Source organism: Typopeltis vanoorti, chromosome 5 (genome assembly GCF_054136105.1).
Source record: "Typopeltis vanoorti isolate ZY-2024b chromosome 5, IOZ_Tvanoo_1.0, whole genome shotgun sequence".
NCBI lineage: Eukaryota > Metazoa > Arthropoda > Arachnida > Uropygi > Thelyphonidae > Typopeltis > Typopeltis vanoorti.
In genome coordinates this window covers 163,026,855-163,053,085 of record NC_143553.1, presented here as the reverse complement: position 1 = coordinate 163,053,085, position 26,231 = coordinate 163,026,855, and the positions used below count along the sequence as shown (strand labels likewise).

The following is a 26,231-nucleotide window of genomic DNA, read 5'->3' as shown; positions in this document are numbered from 1 at the left end:
ATCAACATAAGGAAAGTAAAAGCAGATGATGAGAGGAGGCTACCCAAGCAAAACAATGAAAATCCCAAATTCTTGCACTAGATTATTATTATGATTATTATTATTATCATTATTATTATTATACACCTCCAGGGAGTCCAAAGACTCATCAAGAGAGGGCACCTGCTCTACAACTCTCTCTCCACCACTCAATCCACCAACTGACCACAACTACAACAACGCCATCTACCACCGACCATTACTATGTGAGTATGGGTATGGATGTTTGTGATTGTCTGTTTCCACAGACAATCACAAACATCCATACCCACGGCAGGATTCGAACCCGCAGCCTTTTGGCTAGAGAGCAGATATGCTAACCACTTGGCCAACCAGGCTGGCAGTGGCAGGTTAAGGGAAGCATGACAATGAAAGAATGACTTTACTGTGTAGGGAGGTAACAGAAGCTACCAAAATTGGTTCAGTTACTGAGTTATCATTCACAACCATGTACCATTCAGTTGGATATATTACAGTGCCACATGTGACAAAGACTGATATGTAAACAGAAGTAGATGAATTGAAGACATGCTTAGGATACTACAGATTCTGAATGTAAATACAGTCATAGAATTAGATTATATAACATTATATAACAAGAAATTGGCAGCTAGCCTGATCAGATGTTTAAATGTATCAAAACTTTCTGAAGAAGGTGCTTAATTTAATTCAATTTCAGCTCTGTCGAGAGAGTGGAAAGAAGACAAAACAGTTCCATTGTTACAGGCCAATTGGTATCTCAGGAATGATGGTTGAGGTACTAGAGAAGTTGGAAACCAAGTCTATCCCTTAGTGGTTTATGAAGGGATAGGCTTATATTTCTGCACCTTGCATTTATTAATATTAAAACTATAACCCCACTCATCTGTCCAAGCTAAAAGTCTATTCAAATCTTGTCAAATCAGTTGTGGTTCAGTCAATCAACATGAAATATCATTAACAAATAAGTTAAAGAGTTGGGCCAAAGAACAGAACACCAAGGCATGCCACTGGTTGCCTTCCTTTCCTGAGACACTGCTCTATCATACACAACTTGTTCTTGTTAGTATCATTTAGAAAGCCAATGTTCAATCCATCTAATCAATCTGTTATCCAATCTCATCTTCTGCAGCTTATACACCAATCTGTCATGTGTCGTCAGATTCGTCAACTTATTATATCTCTTATTATAAAATATAAGTAGATTGTTAAACCAAGACATGATCTTCACGAACCCATGCTGACCATCATATAGAATCGTATGTCCTTCACCTGAATCCTGCATTCTATTCCTAATTAGTTTCTCGAATACTTTGACCACAACTGCATATATATAGACTGGTATCTAATTGAAAACTCTGTCCTAGCACCATGCTTGAGGAGAGGTATTGTCTGACCACAGATGTGAGAACCCTGGATGGCACAGTGCCAAGAAGGGTTAATTCATGTTGAAGGGAAGAAAGGAATAGAGAGATGTACGAATTCATCACCAACATGCAAAATCACATGCTTTATACATAAAATATTTCAGCTGTTATACAAGAAAAATAGTTAATTTAAAAATTAGAATTTTCATAAAAGAAAAGCTAATTTTCCAACATATAATATAAACACTCATCCTATGAAACACATCAATCACCCTATTGTCGGAATGGATTCGCCTTCTTCTGTCATGCCACAAGTTGCACCACCTTGCTACAGTCCTGAAGATATTTTCAGGTGAAAACTTTGTTTACTCATACTTGGATAAAGGATTAAACTAAATTTATTATAGTCTAACCAAGTGCAAAATAAACTTCCAGCATCTTTCTCTAAATCCAGAGTAATTTAATAATAAGTGGTACACTGGTTGGCAACTCATATAGGTAAATATGACCTCTCTATTGCTTCTGCCTTAGTGTCACCACCTCTGGGTCTGCCTCCCACTGACGAGACCTTAATAAAGGTCGAAACCGGTCTGGGTAGTGGTCCTCCCCTCAATGTGTAGCATTACACATTTCCGCAAGGACATGTGCTTTGCATGCTGGGAGATACTGAGACAAGAAGTGATGAGAGCTTGATCTACCTCTGCTCCGAGTTGCCACAAGTTGCACCACCTTGCTACAGTCCTGAAGATATTTTCAGGCACAAATTTTGTTTGCTCACACTTGGATAAAGGATTAAACTAAATTTATTATAAACTTCCAATGCGCATAAGTGTTGAGAGGTGTCACATCTTTGGTCAGGCAGTACTATTCTATCTTCTTTCCACTCCTTAGGAACCTTTCCCACTATAAGACTTGCATTAAATAGCCAGGTCAAGGGCATACCTAACTCTTTTACACATTCTTTAAAATTACATGATGACATTATCCATTACCACAGACTGATTAACATCAAACACAAGCAACCTGTGTTTGATGTTAATCTTGATACATCTCTTTCCTAATACTTGCCTACCTTTTACATGTTACACAGCATCATTTATACTAGTATGATATACACTGATGAAGAGTTCAATAAATAATTCCATTATATCATTTGCAATGGTCACTCTGCTACCATAACTATCCACCAGTATCAACCTACAATAATTATTTTTCCTCTTGCTTGTCACATAGCAGAAAATTTCACTTGGATTACCTTTGATCTGACTGACTAGACTCCTCTCATATTCTACTTTTTCTTTTTTAATCACGCTTGTCACTTTTCTGGCCTGCAGTTTATATTCTTCATGCATCTGTTCACTGCAAACTGTTTGGTGCTTTTTCCATAACTTCTTTTGAAACACTGCTTGCTTGATTTCACTGTTCAGCAATCTCACGCCTACTCTGTTTATTTGCATAACTCTTAGTATAGAGTTATGCATTGCTTATGTTAGATACAGCCTTATCATTTCCTGTGCACTGTCAACTAATTTTCTGAACAGTTCATCAACCCAATGTGTTCATTAGTATTACAGGAAATCATTTAGGGATAAATATTCAATTGTTTGTTGATGATGCAAAACTGCAGGCCAGAAAAGTGACAAGCATAGTTAATGAATATGATGTGCAGATGGTGCTCTCCTTCAATGAGTTTTTGGATTCCTTGGAGGTGTCACAAAATCATCATCATCATCATCATTAAATTCCTGACATGTACCCTCAAGGGGTGGAGAAAATATGATAGTACTACATGAAAAATTTATATCATTACTAACTTCCTATGTACAATTTTCCTCCACAGTCTGTTACTTGTCAAGACTAAAACATTATCAGATCTTATATTTCTATCATCTAAGGCACTTTGTAACATATCAATCCACCTATATCTTGGTCTTCCTCTGGGTCGTCTGCCAGCCAACCTGGCAGAGAACACTTGTTTTTCTAATCTTTCCTCCCCCATTCTGTTTAAGTGACCATACAACCTGAGATTAGCTCTGCTAACGCATTCCTGGATGCTGACAATGTCAAGTTCTTTCCTAATATTCTTGTTTTTAATATGATATTGCCATAGATGCCATATGGTCATGCCTCTAATCTTTCCCAGGTCCCATATCTGCAGTCTCTAGTCTTTGGTCAAGTGTTTTACTTCTGACCCAGCTCTCAGATCCATAAGTTAAAACTCGTTTGAACACTGTCTTGTATACAGCTAATTTAGTATTCTGACCAATTTCTCTCTTATTCAATATAAATTTTTTCTTACATCAAGTGTTTTACTTCTGACCCAGCTCTCAGATCCATAAGTTAAAACTCGTTTGAACACTGTCTTGTATACAGCTAATTTAGTGTTCTGACTAATTTCTCTCTTATTCCATATAAATTTATTCAGTTGACTTCCTACCATACCATCTTTGTTGATTCTGTTGTCTATTTCCATATTTAATTTACCACCTTCACTAAAAATTGTGCCCAAGTAGCTGAAATGTTTTACTTGTTTCACAGGTTCTCCATTCACAACGCAGTTGACATTTTCAATGATTCTACCTATTTTCATTGTCTTTGTCTTTTTATTGCTGACCTTCATGCCATATCTATTACAATAGTTATTCAATTTAGTCAGGGAATCTTGCAAGCTAGCAGATTTATTTAGAAGTATAACATCATCCACATAAAGCAAAGAGCTGACATTAACATCTCCAATTCTGATAACATGTTTAATACCACGTTCCTTCATAATGTGATCCATATAGATAATGAATAACAGAGAGGATAATATACATCCTTGTTTCACACCAGATTTAACATTAAACCACCTTCCTGTACTTCAATTCTAATTGCTGCCTTGCTACTCAAATAAAGAATAAATATTGCTTGATATAATGTTCCATTGACACCATATAACTGTAGTGTGTTGAATAGCTTCTCTCTTGGGACCTTGTCATATGCCTTTTCCAGATCGACAAAACTTAAATACAGATCTTTGTTATATTCCCATGCTTTCTCAAATATTTGTCGTAAAGTGAAGATCTGATCCTGACAGCTTCTCTTTGGCCTGAATCCAGGTTGTTCTTCACCAAGCTTTTCTTCCACAATTCTTGTCAACCATTTCTCAAGTATGCTTCCATAGACCTTGCCAGGAACACTCAGTAGGGAAATACCTCTGTAATTCTCACATTCAGTTTTATTTCCCTTTTTATATATGGATACTATTAGAGTTCTACTCCAATCATCGGGAATTCGTCCCTCTGTCCAGGCTTTCTGAAATATGCAGTGAAGCCACTGTAAAAATTTTATACCACCATATTTCAGCATTTCTGGTCGAATATCATCTACTCCTGATGCCTTTCCACATTTCAAGCCTTTGATGGCTTTTTCTACTTGAAGTAGAAAAAGCCATCAAGTATGGATACGTATTCCTGACTGTATGTCTGTTGAGTGTTTTTTATCACTGTGTTTCATCACTGCTTGTTTCATTTAGCAATTTTTCGAAGTAATTACTCCATACTTCAAGGATATCTTTTTCTTCCATTTCCATGTCACCTTTATCATCTCTAACTCCTTTTATAGCACTCTTTCCTCCATTTCTAAGCTTCTTCAACAACCTCCAGAATATTTTGCCACCTTCTTGATATTTATTTTCTATGTTCTTGCCAACGTCCTCCCATATCTTTTGTTTAGCTAGTTTTATGCAGTGTGTAGCTTTCTTACATTTGTCTCTGTATTCTCTAAGAGCACAAGCTGACTTATTTGACAGGAACTTTTGATATGCTTTCTTCTTTTCCTTCACTGCCTCTTTAACTTCCTGTGTCCACCATGGAGTTTTGATTTATTCTATCGTTGCAGACGACCTCACCACATGCCTCTCTGGCTGAATCAATTAGTGTTTTCTTGAAGGCTTGCCACTGAATCTCCAAGGTTCGGTTCCTGTTCTCAAACTCTTTCATTTTTTCTTCAATAATCTTTGTGAATTTTAGTCTACAGTTTACATCTGAGAGCTGCTCAACTTTTATTCGCTTTAAAACTTTCTTACATGTTATTCTTTTCAAAATGAAATTCAATTTTATTCTGCTGAAGAGTAAATAGTGATGGCTTCCAATTTCAAATCCTCTGTACACTCTGGTGTCCTGCACCAGAGAGAAAACATCACTATCAACAATAACATAGTCTATGAGACTTTTCTTATTCCTTGCTTCTTCTCTCCATGTGAATTTGTGCACATTTTTATGTTGGAACATACTGTTAGTAATAACCAGCCCATCTCCTGAGCAGAAATCTAACAGGTATTTGCTATTATTAGCTTTGCTCTTTTCTCCAAATTTTTCCAAAATATTTTTGTCTCTGACAATCATTTCCTACTCTGCTATTTAGATCATCAACAAGGACCAAGTTTTCCTTTTTCATTGTATCAGATGCTTTCTCTAAAGCATCAAAAAATTCCCCCACTTCTACCTTAGTAGAACCTTCTTGGGACCATAGACGCAAATATGTCTCATTGTCCAATTCCCCATTCTGATATTTGCCCACATCACTCTGCTTGAGACGGCCTGCCATTCAAGAAGATTAGCCTTGTATTTTGTGTTGAATACTATGGCTACTCCTTCTTTTCTTTGATTGTCATTGTCTGAATGTAACATTTTGTATTTATTGCTCAAAAAAGATCTCAGTTTTTGTCTTTTTTGTTTCAGTCACCACTATTATGTTGATCTTGTACTTATTTAATTCTTCAGCTAGCTCCATTTCTTTGCCATTCAGGCTTCTTATGTTGATAGTACCGATCTTTAACTCTGGTGATGTTGAGTTGGGGTGTGCTTTCAGATTTGTTCCAGTAGCTGACTTTTGCTGTTCACCCTGGTGAAAACAACTGTGGGGAAGCCTTGTTTAACTGGGTGATGATGCCCCAGCCAGCATGAAATTTTGTCATGTTGTATCATCATTTTGTATGTTGGTTTAAGCCAATAAGAATACAATTTGGTTGGCTAAATCCCAAATTGCCAGACCTTCTTCATTTGTTCAGTATCCAGGTAGATACTCAACAGGGTACACCACGAGAAGGTGAGGATTGGACATTAGGTCAGAAGCCCTGGTCGGTTGTCCGCATTCCTTTAAAGGCTATGTGGAGGTCCCCTCTCAGTTATACAGCTTTGACCCTTAATTTATATTTACTGGCAGTAGGAGTAAAGGATAGTGGATACCAGTTCAGTGTAAGGACTTGCACTTTAGGATGAAAAGATCAAAACTGTGATAGAAGTGGACTGCAGGAAACTGATGAGATCAGTTTCCTGCAATTGAGTTCCACTAATAAGCAATTTGAATGTGACTGTAGACTAGGGATTTGAGGATCATTATGGACAAGGATTTGGAAGCAACTGTGAATATGCAAAGATGGCCCAAATAGCACATCAGATTACTTGGAATTTGAAAAATGCAGTGAAAATCAGGGATAAGGAAGTTATTATTCTCCTTTATAAGGCTTTAATAAGGTGACATCTGGACTACTGCATGCAGATCGGGTTGCCTGGATTCCTTGGGAATGAGGAAGTGGTAGAGAGTAATGAGAGGCAAGTGACCAACACTGCAACAGATCATTTTGGCTTAAGGATAGTGAATAGTTGGAATGGGTTGCCAGAAGAGGTTATGAGTGCTTCACTGTTGAATGATTTAAAGAGAAATACAATAGGTAATGCATGAATAATGGTAAGTATGGGTCTTATGCAACAAGTTTTCAACACTATGGAGATGCCCAGAAAAAATAATATTAGTTGAAGAGAACACTAACATAAAAGAAAAGGGTAGCTATTCTCCCAATTTATAAAGATTGGATGAAATGACATTTGGACTTCTGCAACAATACTGAAAAGATTCAGCCACAAGTAACCAAGATGATAACTGGCCTGCAAAATTGCACATATCAGGACAGATTGAAGAAGTGTGGTGTTCAGAGTTTGAGGAATAGATTGAGGAGATGAAAGGAGAAATGATAGAAAAAGACTACATATAGATACAAGTGTAAGCTGGGCTGGCCGAGTGGTTAGCGTATCTGCTCTCCAGCCAAAAGGCTACGAGTTTGAATCCCACTGTGGGCATGGATGTTTCTGAGTGTCTGTGGAAATACTAGTGGTGATGGTTGGCAGTAGATGGCATTGGTGTAGTTGTGGTCAGTTGATGGATTGAATAGTAGAGAGTAGTAGAGCACATGCCCTCCTTCGATGATTATTTGACTCTGGAGGTCAAATAATAATATAATAAGTGATAATATAATAAAAATAATAAGTGAAATTTTGCAATCGGATTCCTATGGAAGTAGAAAGTGAAATGCTTACTTTCCAGAGCTTGATTTTGAAAGTTACAATTGTAAGTCATTCTAAACATAGGCACAGCAATCCCTCAATCATCCAGATACAGCAGGAAAGTCATTTGTTGGTTAGATAACTGAAGGTGCAGTTACATGGTGACTGACAAAGTGATCAATTCTAGGGTTGATTAACTGAAGGTTGGATACACACACACACACACACATGTTACAGTTAAAGTGATAAATCCGGTTATTATTAATAATTACCGGTTAAAGTGAATAATTAAAATTAATCACTTTAACCGGTTCAAGTGAATAATTTCTAGAGGAGTCTGGGAAATGTAATAAAAACATGTTTATAGGTTTTATATATAGGTTTTCATTCTCAATAGAAATTATAACAGCTTAGGTTAGGTTAGTTTATAGTGATTTCTGATTTCATTGAGTGCAAAGGAAGTACTTTCCTTACTTTTTTTTAATTATAAACTAACTTAACCTAACCTAAACTAACCTAACCAATACAGGTTAGGTTAAGTTAGTTTATAATGATTTCCCACCGATGAAGGTTAGGTTAGGTTCAGGGCTGGCCATCTCGGGGGTGCATTGGGTGCAATGCACCCAATGTACCCTCATGACCGAGTGGGCACAGTCAGTACACATTTGCGGAAACGTATTATATTTCGAATGCGTTTTTTTTTTTTTTTTTTTGTTTTCCTGTGCCAAAATCATTTGCAGGTAAGAAGTTTTACAATATGTTTATTTCGAATCCTTTAATTTTTACCTTTAAAAAATATTTTAGGGTCCCAAAAGGTTTCTTGCACCCGGGCCCCTTTATAGGGAAGGCCGGCCCTGGTTAGGTTAGGTTAGTTTATAATGATTTCCAACTGATAAATGTTAGGTTAGATTATAATGATTTCTGATTTCACTGAGTGCAAAAGAAGTACTTTCCTTACTTTTTTCATTATAAACTAACCTAACCTAAGCTGTTATAATGTCTATTGAGAATGAAAACATATATATAAAACCTATAAACATGTTTTTATTACATTTACCAGACTCCTCTAGGAATTATTCACTTTAAAATGATTAATTTTCGTAAATTATTCACTTTGACCGGTAATTATTAACCGGATTTATCACTTTAACCGTAACATATATATATATATATATAGTCATCCCTCGACTTCCATCCGCTCGGGTTACGTCCGTTCGCAGATATGTCCATGATCCCATAAGGGAATAAATAACATTTTTGACTATACTTTAGAATAAGACACAAGTGAATGTATAGTAAAAAGGTTTCTATTTAGCAACAATGCATCATGCGCAGTGGCAAGAGCATTCAGCAACCTTCCTCAGCAATCGGCACATGTCTTTAACAGTTCCTCTGTTGATTTTGTATTTGAGAAATAGGTTATTTCTGTATTTATTGTTAAATATTTCATGATATTTTCTGCAACATGGACCCTACATGCCTGATCAAAAAACCTAGTTAAGAATGACAGAAAACGAGGTGAGCATTTCATCTTGAAACAAAGTTTCCAGTTATAAGGCAACATGAAGCTGATTCAATGTGATCACACATGACTTCGGATGGTCTCATTCTACAGTGACGACCATTTTAAAAATAAGATAAAAATCGAGAGGCTGTGAAAAGATCTGCTTCCCTTAAATCAATGATAGTGATGAAACAACAAGATCCTATGGGTGATATCGAAAAGCTACTTGCATCATAGATAGAGGACCTGAACCAAAGGCGCATATCCCCTTATCACTAGGACCATAACTACTAAAGCACTAAGTCTCTCCAACATGTTGAAGAAGAATGCTGGGCCTGATTATATCTAAGAATTCAACACTTCTTCGGGTTGGTTTATGATATTCAAGCAGCGTTTTGCCTTGCATAATGTGAAAATGTATGGTGAATCTGCAAGTGCCGATGAGAAGGCTACCAAGGAGTTTGTGGAGAAATTGGATAAAATTATTACGGAGCAAAATTATTTGCCACAGCAAATATTTAATATGGATGAGACCTCTTTGTTTTGGAAAAAAATTCCAGAGTAGACATTCATCCGTAAAAAGCTAAAATCTATGCCTGGTTTCAAAGCTCTTAAAGACCTGATTAGAGCTTAAAGCTCTTATTATGTTTCTGTTAGGGGTAAGGTGGCTAGATATAAACTGAAACCATTTGTGATATGAGAATCCACAGTGAGAATCCATGAACCTTCAAAAATAATAGGAGGAATGCTCTTTCAGTTCATTATCTGAGCAATAAGAAGTCATGGATGGCTCAAAAATTGTTTAAGGATGCCTTAATCAAGTGTTATGCAAGTGAAATAGAAAACTAATGTGTGAAAGAAAATGTAAAATTTAAAATTTTATTATTATTATTATTAAAACAAGACCTCATGGAGTCAAAGACTCATCTAGGAGGTCCTTTTATCTTACACACACATCTCATCATACCGTGTCTTAAACACATTCAAACTACTTGCAGACACCACGCTCTCAGGCAGGGCATTCCAATCACTCACAACTCTGCACGAAAAAAACCTGCCTCTCACTCCCTTACTCACACCCTCCTTATACAGTTTCCAGGGATGACCTCTGGTTCTCCCCTGATCTCCCACTATTCTCTGTAGAACTTCTCCACCATTGATCCTATAACAACCCCTTACCAACTTGTAGGTCTCTATCATATCTCCCCTCTTCCTTCTCTCCACGAGACTCTGCAAATTACATCTTCTCAATCTTTCCTCATACTCAACATTCCAGAGGTCAGAAACTACCTTAGTCATTCGCCTTTGGACCCTTTCCAACATCTCTTCATCCTTCTGAAAACCCGGTGACCAAATCTGGGCACAATAGTCCAAGTGTGGCCTAATCAAAGCCTTATACATTGGAACAAGTATCTCCCTACTTCTACATGTCAGTGTCCTCCGCATCATTCCCAGAAGTCTTTGTGCCGTCTTCACAATTTTGGCGATGTGTCCCCTAAATTTTAGATCCTTATCCACTATCACCCCCAGATCTCTTATCTCCTCTACTTCCAACAATATATTCTCACCAAGCATAAATTCTGCATCCCATCTTTGTTTTCCAAATTTTAAAACCTTACATTTTGCAACATTGAACTCACATCCCCATTTGCTTGCCCAATCACTCAATTTATTCAAGTCTTCTTGCAAGGCCACAACATCTTCACTACTCTTTATGGTTCGTCCCAACTTTGCATCATCTGCAAACAACTGAATATCTCCATCCAAATCTTCACCAATATCATTAATATATAAGTTAAATAGTAATGGCCCTAAAACAGACCCCTGAGGCACTCCACTAGTGACTTTCCTTTTTCTGGATATTGCACCCCCATACACAACTTGTTGATACCTATCAGATAGCCAGTCTCCAATCCAATGCACTAATCTAATATCCAACCCCATCTGCTCTAGTTTGACTGTCAACTTATCATGAGGTACTCTATCAAAAGCTTTTGCGAAATCCAAGTATATTACTGTGTATCCTTCTCCTCTGTCCAAGGAAGCAGTCACTTTATTGTAATAAGTAAGTAGATTACTAAAACATGACCTCCCTTTAGCAAATCCATGCTGTCCATCAAAAATTATACCATTGTTGTCAACCCAACTCTGGATCCTAGTTCTCACAAGCTTCTCCAACAACTTAACCACAACACCTGACACACAGATAGGCCTATAGTTTGATGCTTGAGTTCGATCACCTCCTTTATGAAGTGGCACAATCTTGCCCTCCTTCCACTCTTTAGGAACTTGACCAAGTGCAAGACTCGTATTAAAAAAATATGTCAAGGCAGGTGTCAACTCTCTAGCACACTCCTTCGGAATACGTGGTGATATATTATCAAGTCCCACAGCCTTATTTACATCTAGTTTACTCAACTCCCCAAACACCTCTTGCTCACTTACAGTCAGTCTCTCCTCCCCATCATCAACTGCTCTTAATCTCTCCATGAAGTCACATTCACAAGATTGAAAGATCTTTATGAATTGCTCATTAAGTATCTCCACAACACATTCTGCAACAGCTGTCTTTATACCATTTCCTCCAATCAATGTCATCCTTCCATAATCATTCTTTCTTTTGCTGGCTACATATCAAAAGAACTCCCTAGGATTCTTTTTGGCTTCATTAGCTAACTGCTGTTCATACCTCTCTTTAGCTACTCTCACCAACCAAGTCACCCTCCTTGCCTGGTCTTTGTAGACCTCATGAAATTGGTTACTTCCACTTCTCTTATGCTGTCTCCACAATGCCTTTTTTTTCTGTATTGCATGCTTAATCTCTTTATTCATCCATCTCACACCTACCTTATTTAACCTTCTCACCCATGGTATACATTTAGACATTGCATCTACTAAATAGTTTTTGAAAATCCCCCAAGCTGCATTGATCTCTTTTCCAGCTAACTCCTCATTCCATGCTACATCTGCAAGCTGTCTCCTGAGCTCTACCCAGGTAATCACCTCATGGTCACTTTCACCACACATTAATTTTAGATAATGCTCTAAGTCATCCGCCTTACATCGATGATCTTCACCCCAAGATCAAGGTCATGTTTCTCCCTCCAAGCACTACTTCATTGATCCAACTAATGAATCAGGGAGTTCTTGCAGTGTTTAAGGCTATTATCTACAGAGAGCTTTTTCACAAGTCATTTCTGCCACTGAAGGAAATTATCAGACTGTCGTGTAATTCTGGAAAGCATTCAATATTTATCATGCTATTAAAAATATTGCTGTGGCTTAGGATGAAGTAACCTCTCAATGTATGAGTGGCATATGGAAAAAGACATTAAAAAGTTTTTTTTCGCAAGTTTTGAAAAAAAATGAAGACCTTTTAAATTGAGGGAAGAAATAGTGGGCCTAGCAAACAATCTGAATCTCAAAGTGAATGATGACGACATAGTTCAACTCATAGAAAGTGCCACTGAATAGTTGACCAACAAATAATTGGTCAAACTGGAGGAACAACATGTTGCAGCAGCAGAAGAACGAAAAAAGGAAGAGGGGGAAAAGAGAAGTAAGAAGAGGTAGTTAAACAATTCACGGTAAAGGGTCTTGCAGAAACGTTCTCGGCAGTTAGTGATGTTTTCAAAATGACTGAAGACATGGATCCCAATGTTGAACGCTACTTATTAGTAGAAACAAAAGTATGTGATGCATTTGCTTGCTATAAACAAATTTATGATGAAAAAAAGAGGAATAAGCAAAACACATTGGACATGTTCATCAAAAAAAAAAAAAAAAAAAAGTTACACCAGAAGAGCCACAGCCTCTCCTTCACATAACGAAGGTAATGAAGATTTTGTATAGTTGAGAAATCATGGGAATATAACAAAGATCTGTATTTAAGTTTTGTAGATCTGGAAAAGGTATATGACAAGGTGCCAAGAGAGAGGCTATTCAAAACTCTACAGTTATATGGTGTCAATGAGGCATTATATCAAGCAATAGATAGTCTTTATTTGAGTTGTAAGTCAGCAGTTGGAATTGAAGGAAGTAGATTGTTTAATGTTAAATCTGTTGTCAGACAAGGACATACATTATCCCCTCTGTTATTCATTATGTATATGGATCATATTATGAATCAAAGTGGTATTAAACCTGATATCAAAATTGGAGATGTTAATGTCAGCTCTTTGCTTTATGTGGACGATGTTATACTTCTAAATAAATCTGCTACAAGTCTGCAAGATTCCCTGACTAAATTGAATAACTGGTTTAATAGATATGGTATGAACATCAACAATAACAAGACAAAGACAATGAAAACAGGCAGAAGCACTGAAAATATCAACTGCCTTGTGAATGGAGAATCTATAGAACAAGTAAAACATTTCAGCTACTCAGGCACGAATTTTAGTGAAGATGGTAAATTGAATATGGAAATAGACAACATAATCAATAAAGCTGGTATGATAGGAAGTCAATTGAATAAATTTATATGGAATAAGAGAGAAATTAGTGAAAACAGTAAATTAACTGCATACCAGACAGTGTTCAAACCAATTTTAACTGATAGATCTGAGAGCTGGATCAGAAGTAAAACACTTGACCAAAGACTAGAGACCACAGATATGAGAGTCCTGAGAAAGATTAGGGACATGAACAGATAGCATCAATGGCAATATCATATTAAAAATGAGGATATTAGGAAAGAACTTGACATTGTTAGCATCTCGGAATGCATTACCAGAGCAAATCTCATGTGGTGTGGTCACTTAAATAGAATGGGAGAGGAAAAATTAGCAAAAGAAGTATTCTCTGCCAAGTTGGCAGGAAAAAGACACAGAGGAAGACCAAGATATAAGTGGATTGATATGGTAAAAAGTGCCTTAGGAGATGGAAATATAAGATCTGATAATGTTTGAGTCGTTACAGGTAACAGACTGATTTGGAGAAAAATTGTATATAGGAAGTTAGTAATGATGTAAATTTTTCATGTAGTACTATCATATCATATACACCTCTTGAGGGTACATAGCAAGAATTTGATGATTATGATGTTTGATGTAGTTAATCTGTTTACCAATGTTTCTACTGATGATCTACATATATTGCTACAAGAAGGTTTCTAAGAAGGTTATGGCACTCCTCAACCATTGTTTTTCATCTAAAGATTTCAAATATAAAAATAGAATATAAAAACAACACTCTGGTGTAGTCCACTTTTCTAGTTTGTTTTAACAAATCTTTATATGGAAACATTTGAAAACAGGTCCTAGAAGAATACCATCATGAACCAAAATTATGGAAAAGGTATGTTGAAGATATATTCTTAGTTTGGAACCAAGGACTAACTTCGCTTCTGCTTTTTCATAACTATCTGAATCGTCAACACCCTAACATTAAATTCTCCTATGAATTAGAATCTAATGGACTCCCATTTCTGGACCTTCTACTAACTAAGGAACCAGGTAAATTAAGTCTCTATATTTCGAAAGTTTACACATACCGACAAATATCTACATGCCTCTTCCCATCATTATAGACCTCAAAAATTGGGTTATTTCCACACTAGGAGCAAGTGCCCACCAACTCATCACTGACAAGGATAAACTAGCTAAATAACTACAACATTTAAGAAATACTTTCCTTCAAAATGGCTATAATGACCACATCATCTCCAGACTTCTCAACCAAAATAAGACCAAAGAAATTTCTCGTGAAGAAGAAAACAGAGGATTCATCATGCTTCCATATGTTAGCTCTATTTCCATAAAACTAGCAAAAATACTTCAGAAATATAAAATCAAAGCAGTATTTATCCCCTTTATCAAGATGAGATCACTACTCTGATCCACAAAACCTCAAAGAGTCCACTTCAATACTGATTGTCAATCATCTTACTATGGGCAGACAAAAAAATCATCTGAACAACGTATTAAAGAACATGTTCGAGATATTAAATACCACAGGAGTGAAGCCTCAGCTTTGTCATAGCTGATCCACAAGAGGCTTTGCAAATGAGACATCAAGTTTTAGAGATAAATTGAAACTATTGCACCATTGTTGTGATACAACAGAGAGAGAAATCTGGGAGTCTTTGGAAATGGCATTAAATCCTAAACATCTAAATATTAAGTATTTAGATGTTTAGGATGTTTAGATGTTAAAACCTAAGTATTAACTTGTCTGAGTACATCTTAGCTTTCATTAGCTAATGTACACATGAATGCATAAACATGCACAACATTCCGAACAATTAGAAATATTTTAAAATAACATCAGTCTCTTCTATAACTGCACAACAGTTGTCACCTTTGTTAGTCCTTACTGTTTTGTTGACTAGTTTACTAGTTTGTATGCTTACAAATGAAGAAATCCTGTGCCATTAGGATGAAACATTGTGTTGCCAATTAAAATAAATATTAGTATCTTATTCCAGTGTTCTGCCTCATAAATTCTTAGTCATATATATATATATTATGCCATGTGTGGGCAGGAATCAGGAGAAGAGAGTGATCTGCTGATATTCTTCTTGACCTTCTGCAGGTTGTAATCCTTTGGAAATGCTTCATGGAGGAAGCTATTCTGCTGAATTGAGGTGGATGGAATGAAAGATGAGTGGGAGTAGCAAGTTCAATGAGTATACGCTGAATTGTAAAGGGATAGTGAGCAGCTGTTGTTCAAGTTCCTGTATATCTGTCAGAAATGGGAATGCAATAACAGATTCTAGTTCTGCTGAACAGTGTTCATAGAAATATCTGTAGAAGAGACACAATGCAGAAACTGCTCTATAACAAAGTGGCTGAAGAGAGTCTGTAGGAGTGTGTCATTAATCAACAGAACTGTCCTTTTCTGAACAGCATCAAGAATTATTATGAAGTTCTTAGGTACACCACCCCCCAAACATGAGAGAAGTACTCCAAGGTTGACTAAATTTGGGATTTATACAGAATAAGTAATTGTTCAGAAGAGAAGACAAGAGATGATGCTATATAAGTGATATGATTACGCCAGGAAAGGTTTTGAGTAAGAGTCAGTCTGAGAAGAGAGTTTGGTCTTGACTATTGAGCTGAGTATTATCAAAAGTAAATGGAGAAATGTAAAAATGGAGTAAGTAAAAAAAAAAAAGTTGATTAGGTTGTTTACACCCAAATCAATAATGTGAAGATCAGGGTGATCTTGGAGCTTGATATATTTGAGCATGCAAGGCTTGTCATATGAGTAAAGAATGCTATCATGCTATGAATAAGGTTTGCAGTCAATGAGAGCATGTCATTTATATAAATCAGGAAGAGGGTAGGTGAAATAACAGAGCCTTGAAGGACACCAGTATTAACAGGAAAATCTGAAGAGAGAACAACATCCACCATTATACATGCCGATTGATCTAAGAGAAAACTGGCAATCCAATCACACAAGAAAAAAGGCAGGTCATATGATGGCAATTTGTTGAAAAGTCCTTGATGCCAGACCCTAGTAAAAGCCTTGGAAATGTCAAGTGCCATGGCACGTTTCTCTAAACCATTCCATAGAATGAATCCAGAGGTACATAATGTAGGCCAGGAAATCTTCTGTGAGATACTATATGGTAGGAGTTCTATATTACACTTACCTGTCACAATTAATGTAGTTCTGCTTTTTTCCTCTCCAACAGAATTGTTCACACTACAAACATATCTTCCTCCATCCTGCACCACAACATACTGAATCACCAAGGTTCCATCTAGTTGAGTTATTCGATTATCAGTTGGTACAGGAATTAGTTGGCCTTCCTCTTCTTTAAACCATCTGGGAGAGAAATAACATAATTTTAATGAAGACAAACATTGCTTTTTAGACTGGAAATTTATTTCTGCAATAGCCTACTAGAAATTTTCGGTTTTATTCATTAGAATGTTCTATATTGGATTCAATTTGATCCTATATTTGAAAAACATCAAATATATAATGGCTACAGCTGAAAGGAAATGATAGCATGCCGATAAAAAGTTGTAATATAAACTTACTTATACACAGGAACTGGAAAAGCATGAGCAGCACATGCCAGTTCCACTGTTTCACCTTCTTTTGCTGAGATAGTTGAGTGACTCTGAGAGATCTTGGGAGCTGAATTTCCATGTGGTTCTAATAAATAATAATCACAATCTGGTCACTCTTATATAATAATAACCCTGCACTACTATGTCTGAAACAGTGCTAAACATTTTTAAACAAATTAACTGTAATATTGGTCAATAATAGTACTGAATGGAAACATTTATTCATTATCCATCCTAATCTGCTATGAATACTTAATGTCGATTATCACTCATGTTGATGTTTAATAGAATAAATGCACATCTACAGGTAATAAATACTAACTAAATTTATTTAGTCGATAAATTATTATGCTAATATTTAGCCTTGGTTCAACTAGGCATCTTTATGGGCACAAATGAAGTGTTGTTTGCATTATGCAATACCGAGACAATTGATGTGAAGTCAACAACCTCTGTATTCAAGTACACTGTCATGAATTTACTTCACACACAAACTTTGTCTGCTTACACTTGAGCAAAAGATTAAAACAAGAATATGATTTGTTATTAAGTATAATATACGAGGGTGTGCTGAGGAGTTGTGATAATTACCATGAAGGAATTGAGGTAGAACCATGTAACTTACACATTATTCTACATATTCCCCACAAAGTGTTATACACTTGTTATAATGCTGCTGCATAATTTGCAATCCTCTCAGAAAAATATCTTTCTCTTGTTGCACAAACCAGTCCTCACTTGCAGATATGACTTCATCATCATCTGTGGTAAATTTTGTTCCTTTTCAAAGTATTTCTTTAAATTTGGGAATAGGAAATAGTCAGATAGGGCCAGTTCAGGCAAACAGGGCAGGTGAGGCAGACATTGAAAGTCTAAGTTGTATATTGTTTGTTGGGTTTCATGAGCAGTGTGAGCAGGTGCATTGTCCTGCAAAAACAACATGCATCTGTTCAGTTTCCTGCAGCTTTTTCCTTCTGCACCTCCTTCAGAGCTGTTGAATAAACTGCTGCTGTAACTGTTTCAACTTTTTTCTGAGGTACTTGGTAAGGATTACACCATTTATATCCCAAAAGACAATGGCAAGAACCTTCCCTGCTGGGTTCAGAACTTCTTTGGCCATGAAGAACCTTTGTGTCTTCACTCCATTGACTGTTGTTTGGTCTCTGGGTCATAATGATGAACCACTGCTTCATCTGTCACAATACGATCCCAAAATGTGCACCTGATTTCTCAAAATGACCCAAAATCACTTGAGATGACAGCACACATTTTCTCTTTTGGCATTCAAACATTTGGGAGACCCACTTTGCTGAAAGCTTCTGCATGTCCAGACTTTGTGGATAATGACTTCCAACTCATTCCCTGGATATCCCCAGAATCTTTGCAACGTTTTGGGCTAGTATTCTTCTATCATCAAGGATTATGGTATGTACTGCATGATGTTTTCAGGTGTGATTGCTGTGGAAGGTCTTCCCCAGTTTTAAACTTGGCCACCCATGTGACAATTGTTGGATATGGTGGGGTGCAATCTCCTAAAATCTTGCACAAAGTTTGGTGAATTTCAGTTGTGGACTTTTATTGCAGCACAAAAAAAATTTGAGACGGTCCACACCTCTTTGTCTTCAAATTTCTTCAAAACCTCTGACATGTCTTCTTATATATCCTAATTTACAATTTGATGAAATGTGGGAGTTAAAGGGTTTTAAGATATGTTCTTTCTTGTGGTTATATCAGGCTTGCCCTGCGTATTTGTAACAGATTATGTAATGTGTTGGGCAATCCATCACTTACAACAGAACAGGTTATTTTTTTGCAATACCCATCACTTGTCAGCAATGGGAAGAGAATTTTGATTTTTATAATTAATGAATTAAAATACCATTTATGGAAGGTTAGAAAAAAACATGGATTTGAAAATCAGCAATATGAACCAAATGCTTTATAATATTGTATTGTGGAAATTTTATTGTTCAGTCAGACAATTTTTGTATTTAGAAAGACGCATTCTAGGAAATATCAAATTTTTGACTACTTGGTGTTTACCACCCACATTATACAATAATCACCAGGGAGGAGATAAACTTCTGTCTATTCTTGCTATGAGAGAATTTTTAAATAGTTCCATCCTCTTGATTCAATGTGGTCTTATAGTCAATTGCAGGGATGACTGGAGAGCAATCCCAGGGAGAGAAGGCCAACTCCAAGCAGTTAATTCAAATAAGGCTACCCACCTGAGTATCAGTCATCTTTGTGCTTTAGTTTCAATTGGTCTTTTGGTTGTTCATCTATGTGAGATTGGTGAAAAAGGAAAACTGACAACCTTTGGCTATATGATCATATAAAAATATATATGAGAGAATTTTTAAATAGTTCCATCCTCTTGATTCAATGTGGTCTTATAGTCAATTGCAGGAATGACTGGAGAGCAATCCCAGGGAGAGAAGGCCAACTCAAAGCAGTTAATTCAAATAAGGCTACCCACCTGAGTATCAGTCATCTTTGTGCTTTAGTTTCAATTGGTCTTTTGGTTGTTCATCTATGTGAGATTGGTGAAAAAGGAAAACTGACAACCTTTGGCTATATGATCATATAAAAGAGCCGAGGCCTTTTCTCTATCTCTCATGCTATCTATCTGTCTTTTCTTTCTTCTAATACTATTAGGCTCTCTTGCAACCCTATACTAACTACTCTAGTCCTATGATAAGCACTCCTTTACTTTTCACCTCAATAAAGGTCGAAACTGGTTTGGGTAGTGACCCTTTCCATAATTGCATAGCATTATACATGCCTATAAGGATATGTGCTTTTATATGTGCTTTTGCATTAAGGGATGCTAAGGCAAGTGATGTGAAGTTGTGGCCTCTATATGAGTTACACAATTGTGAAGTTATTTCACATTCAAACTTTGTTTGCTTATGCTTGGATAAAGTATTAAACCAAGAATACAATTTCTTGGTATCTTTAATTTATAAAAATTAAGATATTATGAAGGATCTCAATATTGTTAAAATTCACAAACGTCTGACAAATCTAATTCATGTGTGCTCATCTGAACAGCATGCAAGAATTTAATTCATTTTAAGACATTATCTATAAATGATCTTTCTTGTCTGAAACTGCTTTGTTGTTCTGACAGTAAAGCATCTGCAGTATTTTTAAGGAATTTGTCCATAATTTTACTATATATTTTGTAACCTGTATTTCTTAAACTTATTCCTGTGTAACTGTTATAGTCACCACCTTATTTGGTAATATAGCTATAATCTTAACTATTAACCAATCTAATGATAGTTCACATTCCTTCCTATAATTTAATTTATTTAGCAACCTTTATATATTATATAGCAACCTTTATAGTGTTTAATATGTTATATTATGTAGTTTATTTTATTTCTATAGTCTATTTAGTTTATATAGCAACACTGCAAAGAGAGAGAGAGATAGATTCACAGGATGCAAGATTTGATAAACAAGTTGCTTAGAATGAAAAATGAGATGAAGAATATGTGCAGTGATTAGAAGTTTGGAATATAAGAATGAACACGTGCAAAAAGAGGACAGATTGAGGGAATGTTCGGAGCTTGGCAGGTAGGAGAAGGGGTGATATTATTGAAACATAAAAGTTGATGAAATTTCAAGCTGCTTCAGACCTGCAATCAGCAGAAAAGTGCTCTCCCATTAAAAGATGAAAATTACACACACAGAAGAAATTACATATTTCTTCTGGTAATAGTTACGGCAGCACTGGATTAATCATCAAACAAAACAAGCACGTGCTTAGGGCACCACAGAGCTTTTTTTCTCTGGCTGCCATGCCTTTAACTCTCAACTCTTTCACTGATGACTTTAATCTTTTTTTTTTTAAATTATCCTTATCAAGTTTAATCTGAATTGTTAAAACAATGTTTTCTGTGGTATGTAAGTGACTAAAGACTAAGTGTTGGGCATAGATCTAGAGTTCAGATAATATCAGATCTTATTTTGCCTTTGAGAGGATGATTAAAAATAGTTTTCAATACATTTTTGTATTTGCATTTTTTCCCTTATAACAATTTTATTAAGAAATGAAAACGGTTGAAAATTTACATTTTTTTTCTGTTGTCCTAGTTATAAGTAAATAATTTACTTATATTGCACAAAAAACAAAAAGTTTTTATTTAATATAGTTTGGCCTGGAAAAAGACGGAATTTTCAATTTTATTTCACCTTCAGCACTTATTGGGTCTGAATGTGTCAGTTAAGCAATGGAAGAGCGGAAAGAGAGGACACCATTGTTGGGCTGTGCTCAGGGCATCAGTTGGCATTAATGCGGCACTGGGTTAAGAATAAAATGCGTTTCGAGTTGTATAATGCAGCAAAAATAATGACTCGCGTAATTCTTTACCACAAACGGAACTGGTAAGGCTGCTATTCACCTAAAGTTGTAGTTTGGACTAACGACCAATTACAGCTGACGCAAGAGCATTATATAAGGTAATTGTGTGAAATCTTCTAGCCAGTATACATACTTTGCGGCAAGATAAACTTTCGCTTTCCTGTGAGACCAGATAACTCACCTTCAGTTGAAATTCTTTTATAAAATTTCTTAGCGTCCTAAATGATTCATCTTAGGTTTACTTGTGATGAAAACGACTCCACAAGAATAAAATAAATAATATATTTATTTAGTTACTAATATTTCGCTGGATTTCATACCAGCATAAACAGAGCTCAAACTTGTCAGTAGAAAAGCACTTAGAAACAAGTGGTAAAAAAATAATTAAAAATTTTAATGATCATAAGAGCGAGAACCTAACATCCTCTTTTAGCGCCCTCTAATGTTGAGGAATGCTATATCTGGTCAAGCCTTCTCCACAACAGTGAAACTTGGTCTCTAAATAAAGAAGCAAAAAAAAAAAAAAATAGACGCTTTCGAAATGTGGACTATCAGAAGAATGTTGAAAATATCATGGACAGAGAAAATGAAAAACGAAGATGTTTTGAAGAAAGCAAAAATGAAAAGAACATTAATGAAAATAATTAAAGAACGAAAACTTAAAAATATTTTGAGCATCTAACTAGACAAGAAGGCATTCAGAAATTAATATTAGAAGGGAAACAGAAATTCATATTAGAAGGCAAAATATCTTCAAACCACAGGTTTGAAGAATGTGGTTTGAAGATATTAAGAATTGGACTGGCTCAAATTACCATAAATGTTCCAGAGCAGTAAAAGAAAGAAAAAAGTTCCGTGACACAGTTGCCAACCTCCTTCTAGGGGATGACACTTGAAGAAGAAAAATGTTGGGGACTCTTTTTTTTTTTTTTTACAACATATTTGATTCGCAGTGCGTTTTTGCTCTTCAACGAACAGGCTGCGGGTACTGTCGGTGCCAGGTTATTTTGCGCCCTAAGCAAAGTTTACAAGTGCGCCTTATTTCATAAACTAACATTAAACAAAATGAAATTGTCTTTCAGGTTAAATTAATAGGGCTTTTTTATTTTCTTTTTTTAATTAATTTAAAAATTCTCTGTTATAATTCATTTACAAAAAAAAAAGTTATAAAATACCGAAATTTAATATTTTAAAATGTTAACGTTTTAAAATATTTATCCTGAATTTTAAATAGAGGTAAGATCAAATCATTTAGGTAAGGAACAAAAAAGAACCAAGCGTTAAATATTAAAATAGTGTGATGTGTGAGGGATAAGGAAAAATAATCGATACCTAAATCATATATCACTATTTAATTTTTATATTTTAGTAAAGTATGAATAAAACATAGCGTGAAGTTTTGCGCTCCTTCATGCCTTCCCCCTAGGGGTTTGCCTAAATGGCAGCTCGGGCTCTGGCTGTGGGTTCAAATCCGCACGGGTGTAGATGATAGTGATTGTGTTTTTCATTATTATTATTACGTGACACTTCCAAGGATTCATCGGGGAAGAGCACACTACAGCCCACTTCCTCCCTCACTTAATCCTTCAATTACCTGACACCACGACCACGACACAGCACAGTCAACTGCCCACAACTCCAAAAATAAACACTGTCTATAAATTTTGTGTGTTCTCATGGCCAATTTTCTGTACATGGGATGAAAAAAAAAGTTTCTGGAGGAACAAACTTGCCACTTTTGTATGAGATCAGCTAACGCACTTTCAACTGAGACAGCCAATATGAACATTTCTCTCCAGAAGACGAGAATCGAACTCAGCACTTTATCAGTCGAAGGGGATACAACGTACCGTCTTTCTTTCAGTTGCACTAAGTGGTAATTTTAAGACGCGAGAGCAATTAGATTGATAAATGACCCATCTCTTACCAACTCATTCCCTTCACTTTCACACAGACGTTTGGTCTCTGCAGTTTGTGTAATCTATAAATATTTCCAATGCAAATGTTCATCTGAAATAGCATCAATAATTTCCATGCTCAGTACTAAGCCCATTGGAACACGTACAGCTGCCACCCAACATCCTTTCACAATACACCTTGAAACCTACAGAATAAGTTTCTTTTCCTCCTCCTTCATTCCTGCTACTGCTGTACTGTGGAACAGTCTTCCTCTGATATATTTCCCAAGGAATACAAAATATATAGAAGGCCTGTATAGTTCAGTGGAAGTGGTGCTTGCGTCCTCTATGCTTGGTCACTCGAAATCAGACTTAAGTTCAAGCCTAGTCGCTGCCTGGAGGGCTTGTTTTTCTAAGCCTTTCTTCGCCCGGTTCCCGAGTTAGTCGATCTCTGGCACGGGCAAGCGAGTTTTTCCTCCAGAGAAAACTCAGGAAAACAGTAGCATGTCTTTTGATCAAGTGTAACCGATAAGTATTTTAATACCGACTAGTTTCACCAAACTTAAGCTGTTGGCAACGTCAGGGTACAAGCACTGAGGTTAAAACATATCACAAAATAGATCTTAACTGTAAATTCTAAAAATTCTAGTTTACAAACTGAAATAGCATTGAGCGTGAATAATACGCATATCGCGTGTACATGATTTACTAGTTCTATAGTTCTAAAGGAACGTACTATAGTTAGCATTAAAGTTCATTTCTTGTGTGTTCCGAGATCTAATTAGGGTTTTCCATATCTCTGGAAGTATTAAACCATGGTTCCTGTTAAGGTTATCTGTAGTGCGTGCAACTGTGGCTTCTTTTTTAAACATCAAGAGAGAGGGGTCGTCTTTCTCTATGTAAGGGGTAAACTTTTGTCCAACTCAATGATATGGTTTGTTGTGGAGAAATGTGATGACAGGCCTGATATATCTTATCTGTTATTTTTAACATAACCAATATGTTCCTTCTGCCTAATCTCGATGCTTCTCAAAGTCTGGCCGATGTAACTTGAACCACACAAGCATGGGATATTATAGACTCCAGCATACTTATAGAAAGGATGGGTATTTTTTGGAGATCGTAGTAGTTTACAAATTGTTTCTATAGGTTTGAATGTCACGCTTATTTTGTGTGGTTTGAGGAGATTAGCGAGCTTGTTAGAGATACTGCACACATACGGAAATGCGATTGTTGTAATATAGTGAGTGTCTTCTCGTTCTCTTTGTGATGGCTCAGAGAAAGGGATTTTGTTGACGAGTCTTCGTGGGTAGCCATTCAAGGCGAGGTTATTAGATATCAATGTTAATTCATCTTGGAGGTCCTTTTCATCTGTTGTAATGTGGACAGCTCTTTTCTTTAGTATGTGTACTATGCTGAGTTTGTAAGAAATGTGTGAGGAGCTGAAATGTAGATAACGTCCTGTATTCGTAGGCTTCCTGTAGACTGATAGGTTCAAAAGGCCATTAACTTGCTTCTTAATTAAGATTGGACATCTCAATTAATTAATGGACATCTCAGTTAATTAATATTATTTGATATAATTCCATTATGTCAAATAATATTATATGACATGACATATTTCCATAATATTGGACATAATATTATTTCCAATATTATGGAAATAATATTTCCATAATAGTTGAAAGGGGTGTGTGCCTACCGATTTCCAGAAATTAGGGATAAATTGTTTCACCTACAGCCAATGGTGAATAAACGAAATGACTTTATTTATTTCATTGATTTACTTAAAAAAAATTGCGATATTGTTCCTCGTCGATTTCTTAAGAGACATGCGATCTTGCTATTAATGTGCACAAAGGATTAAAATAAAAACACCTAAATTCAGAATCAACAGAGAGGCATGTGACCCTGTGATATAAAGTCCCAGTGTATTAGCATTATAATTATAATAAACGCCACAAACCCCCATAACCTTCTATTGAAATGTTACCCAATACAGCATCATAAACAGTATCGTCTTATAGTCACTGTAATGGAATAGCTCTAAATAGGGGCCAAGGAAAGCTTTCAGATATAGGTGACTACCAGTGCTCTAAAAAGTCCACTACGGAATACTTGCTGAATTGCAATATTCAGAAACAGCACTGCAAATGGAATGTATAAAATTTTCCATGTGTAGTTTTAAAGGATTCTTATCCTACAGATGACCAGTTCTTTATAATGCAGAAATATTGCATGTATACGAAAATTAAAAAAAAAATAAAGAAACAAAACTGAAAACAGCTAACGCCTTTTATTCCCTTATAGGGAGCAGGCGAGGCCTTTATACCCTATCTAGCTTTTGGAGACTGAGTGGGCAGTTCAATCTCCACTGGTAGCAAATCAGAGATAGCTGGCCCATGTCTATCACTAATTATAGCAGCCACCGATGAAGAGGCTGGCAAACAAGTGCTGCCATCTCTTGGTACCTAACCCTAACAAGATATGTCACTGTCTGAAATAATGTGGGTACTACGGTCCATTTTCTTGAGTTTACGGGATGAAAAACCCACTTTCCTGTGCCAGAGACCGACTAACTCGGGAACCGGTCGAAGAAAGGCTTAGAAAATGTTTCTCCAGTCGGCGACTAGACTTGAACTTAAGTCAAACTTCGAGCGACCTTGCGCCACTTCCACTGAGCTACACAGGCTTCCTTAAAAAAGTAAGGAAGAAAGAA

General features: G+C 36.2%; 1 protein-coding gene across 1 annotated transcript in view; it reads right to left on the bottom strand.

Annotated features, from left to right (window-relative positions):
* LOC150107016 (cell adhesion molecule Dscam1-like) overlaps positions 1-26,231 on the bottom strand; it is a 754,963-nt gene that overhangs the window by 522,306 nt on the left and 206,426 nt on the right. Inside the window, exons 6-7 of the mRNA XM_090393540.1 lie at positions 17,207-17,324; positions 16,813-16,988 (exon numbers count right to left, since the gene is read on the bottom strand). Coding sequence (XP_090249666.1) covers positions 16,813-16,988; positions 17,207-17,324 — 294 coding nt within the window. The remainder of the gene's footprint in view (positions 1-16,812; positions 16,989-17,206; positions 17,325-26,231) is intronic.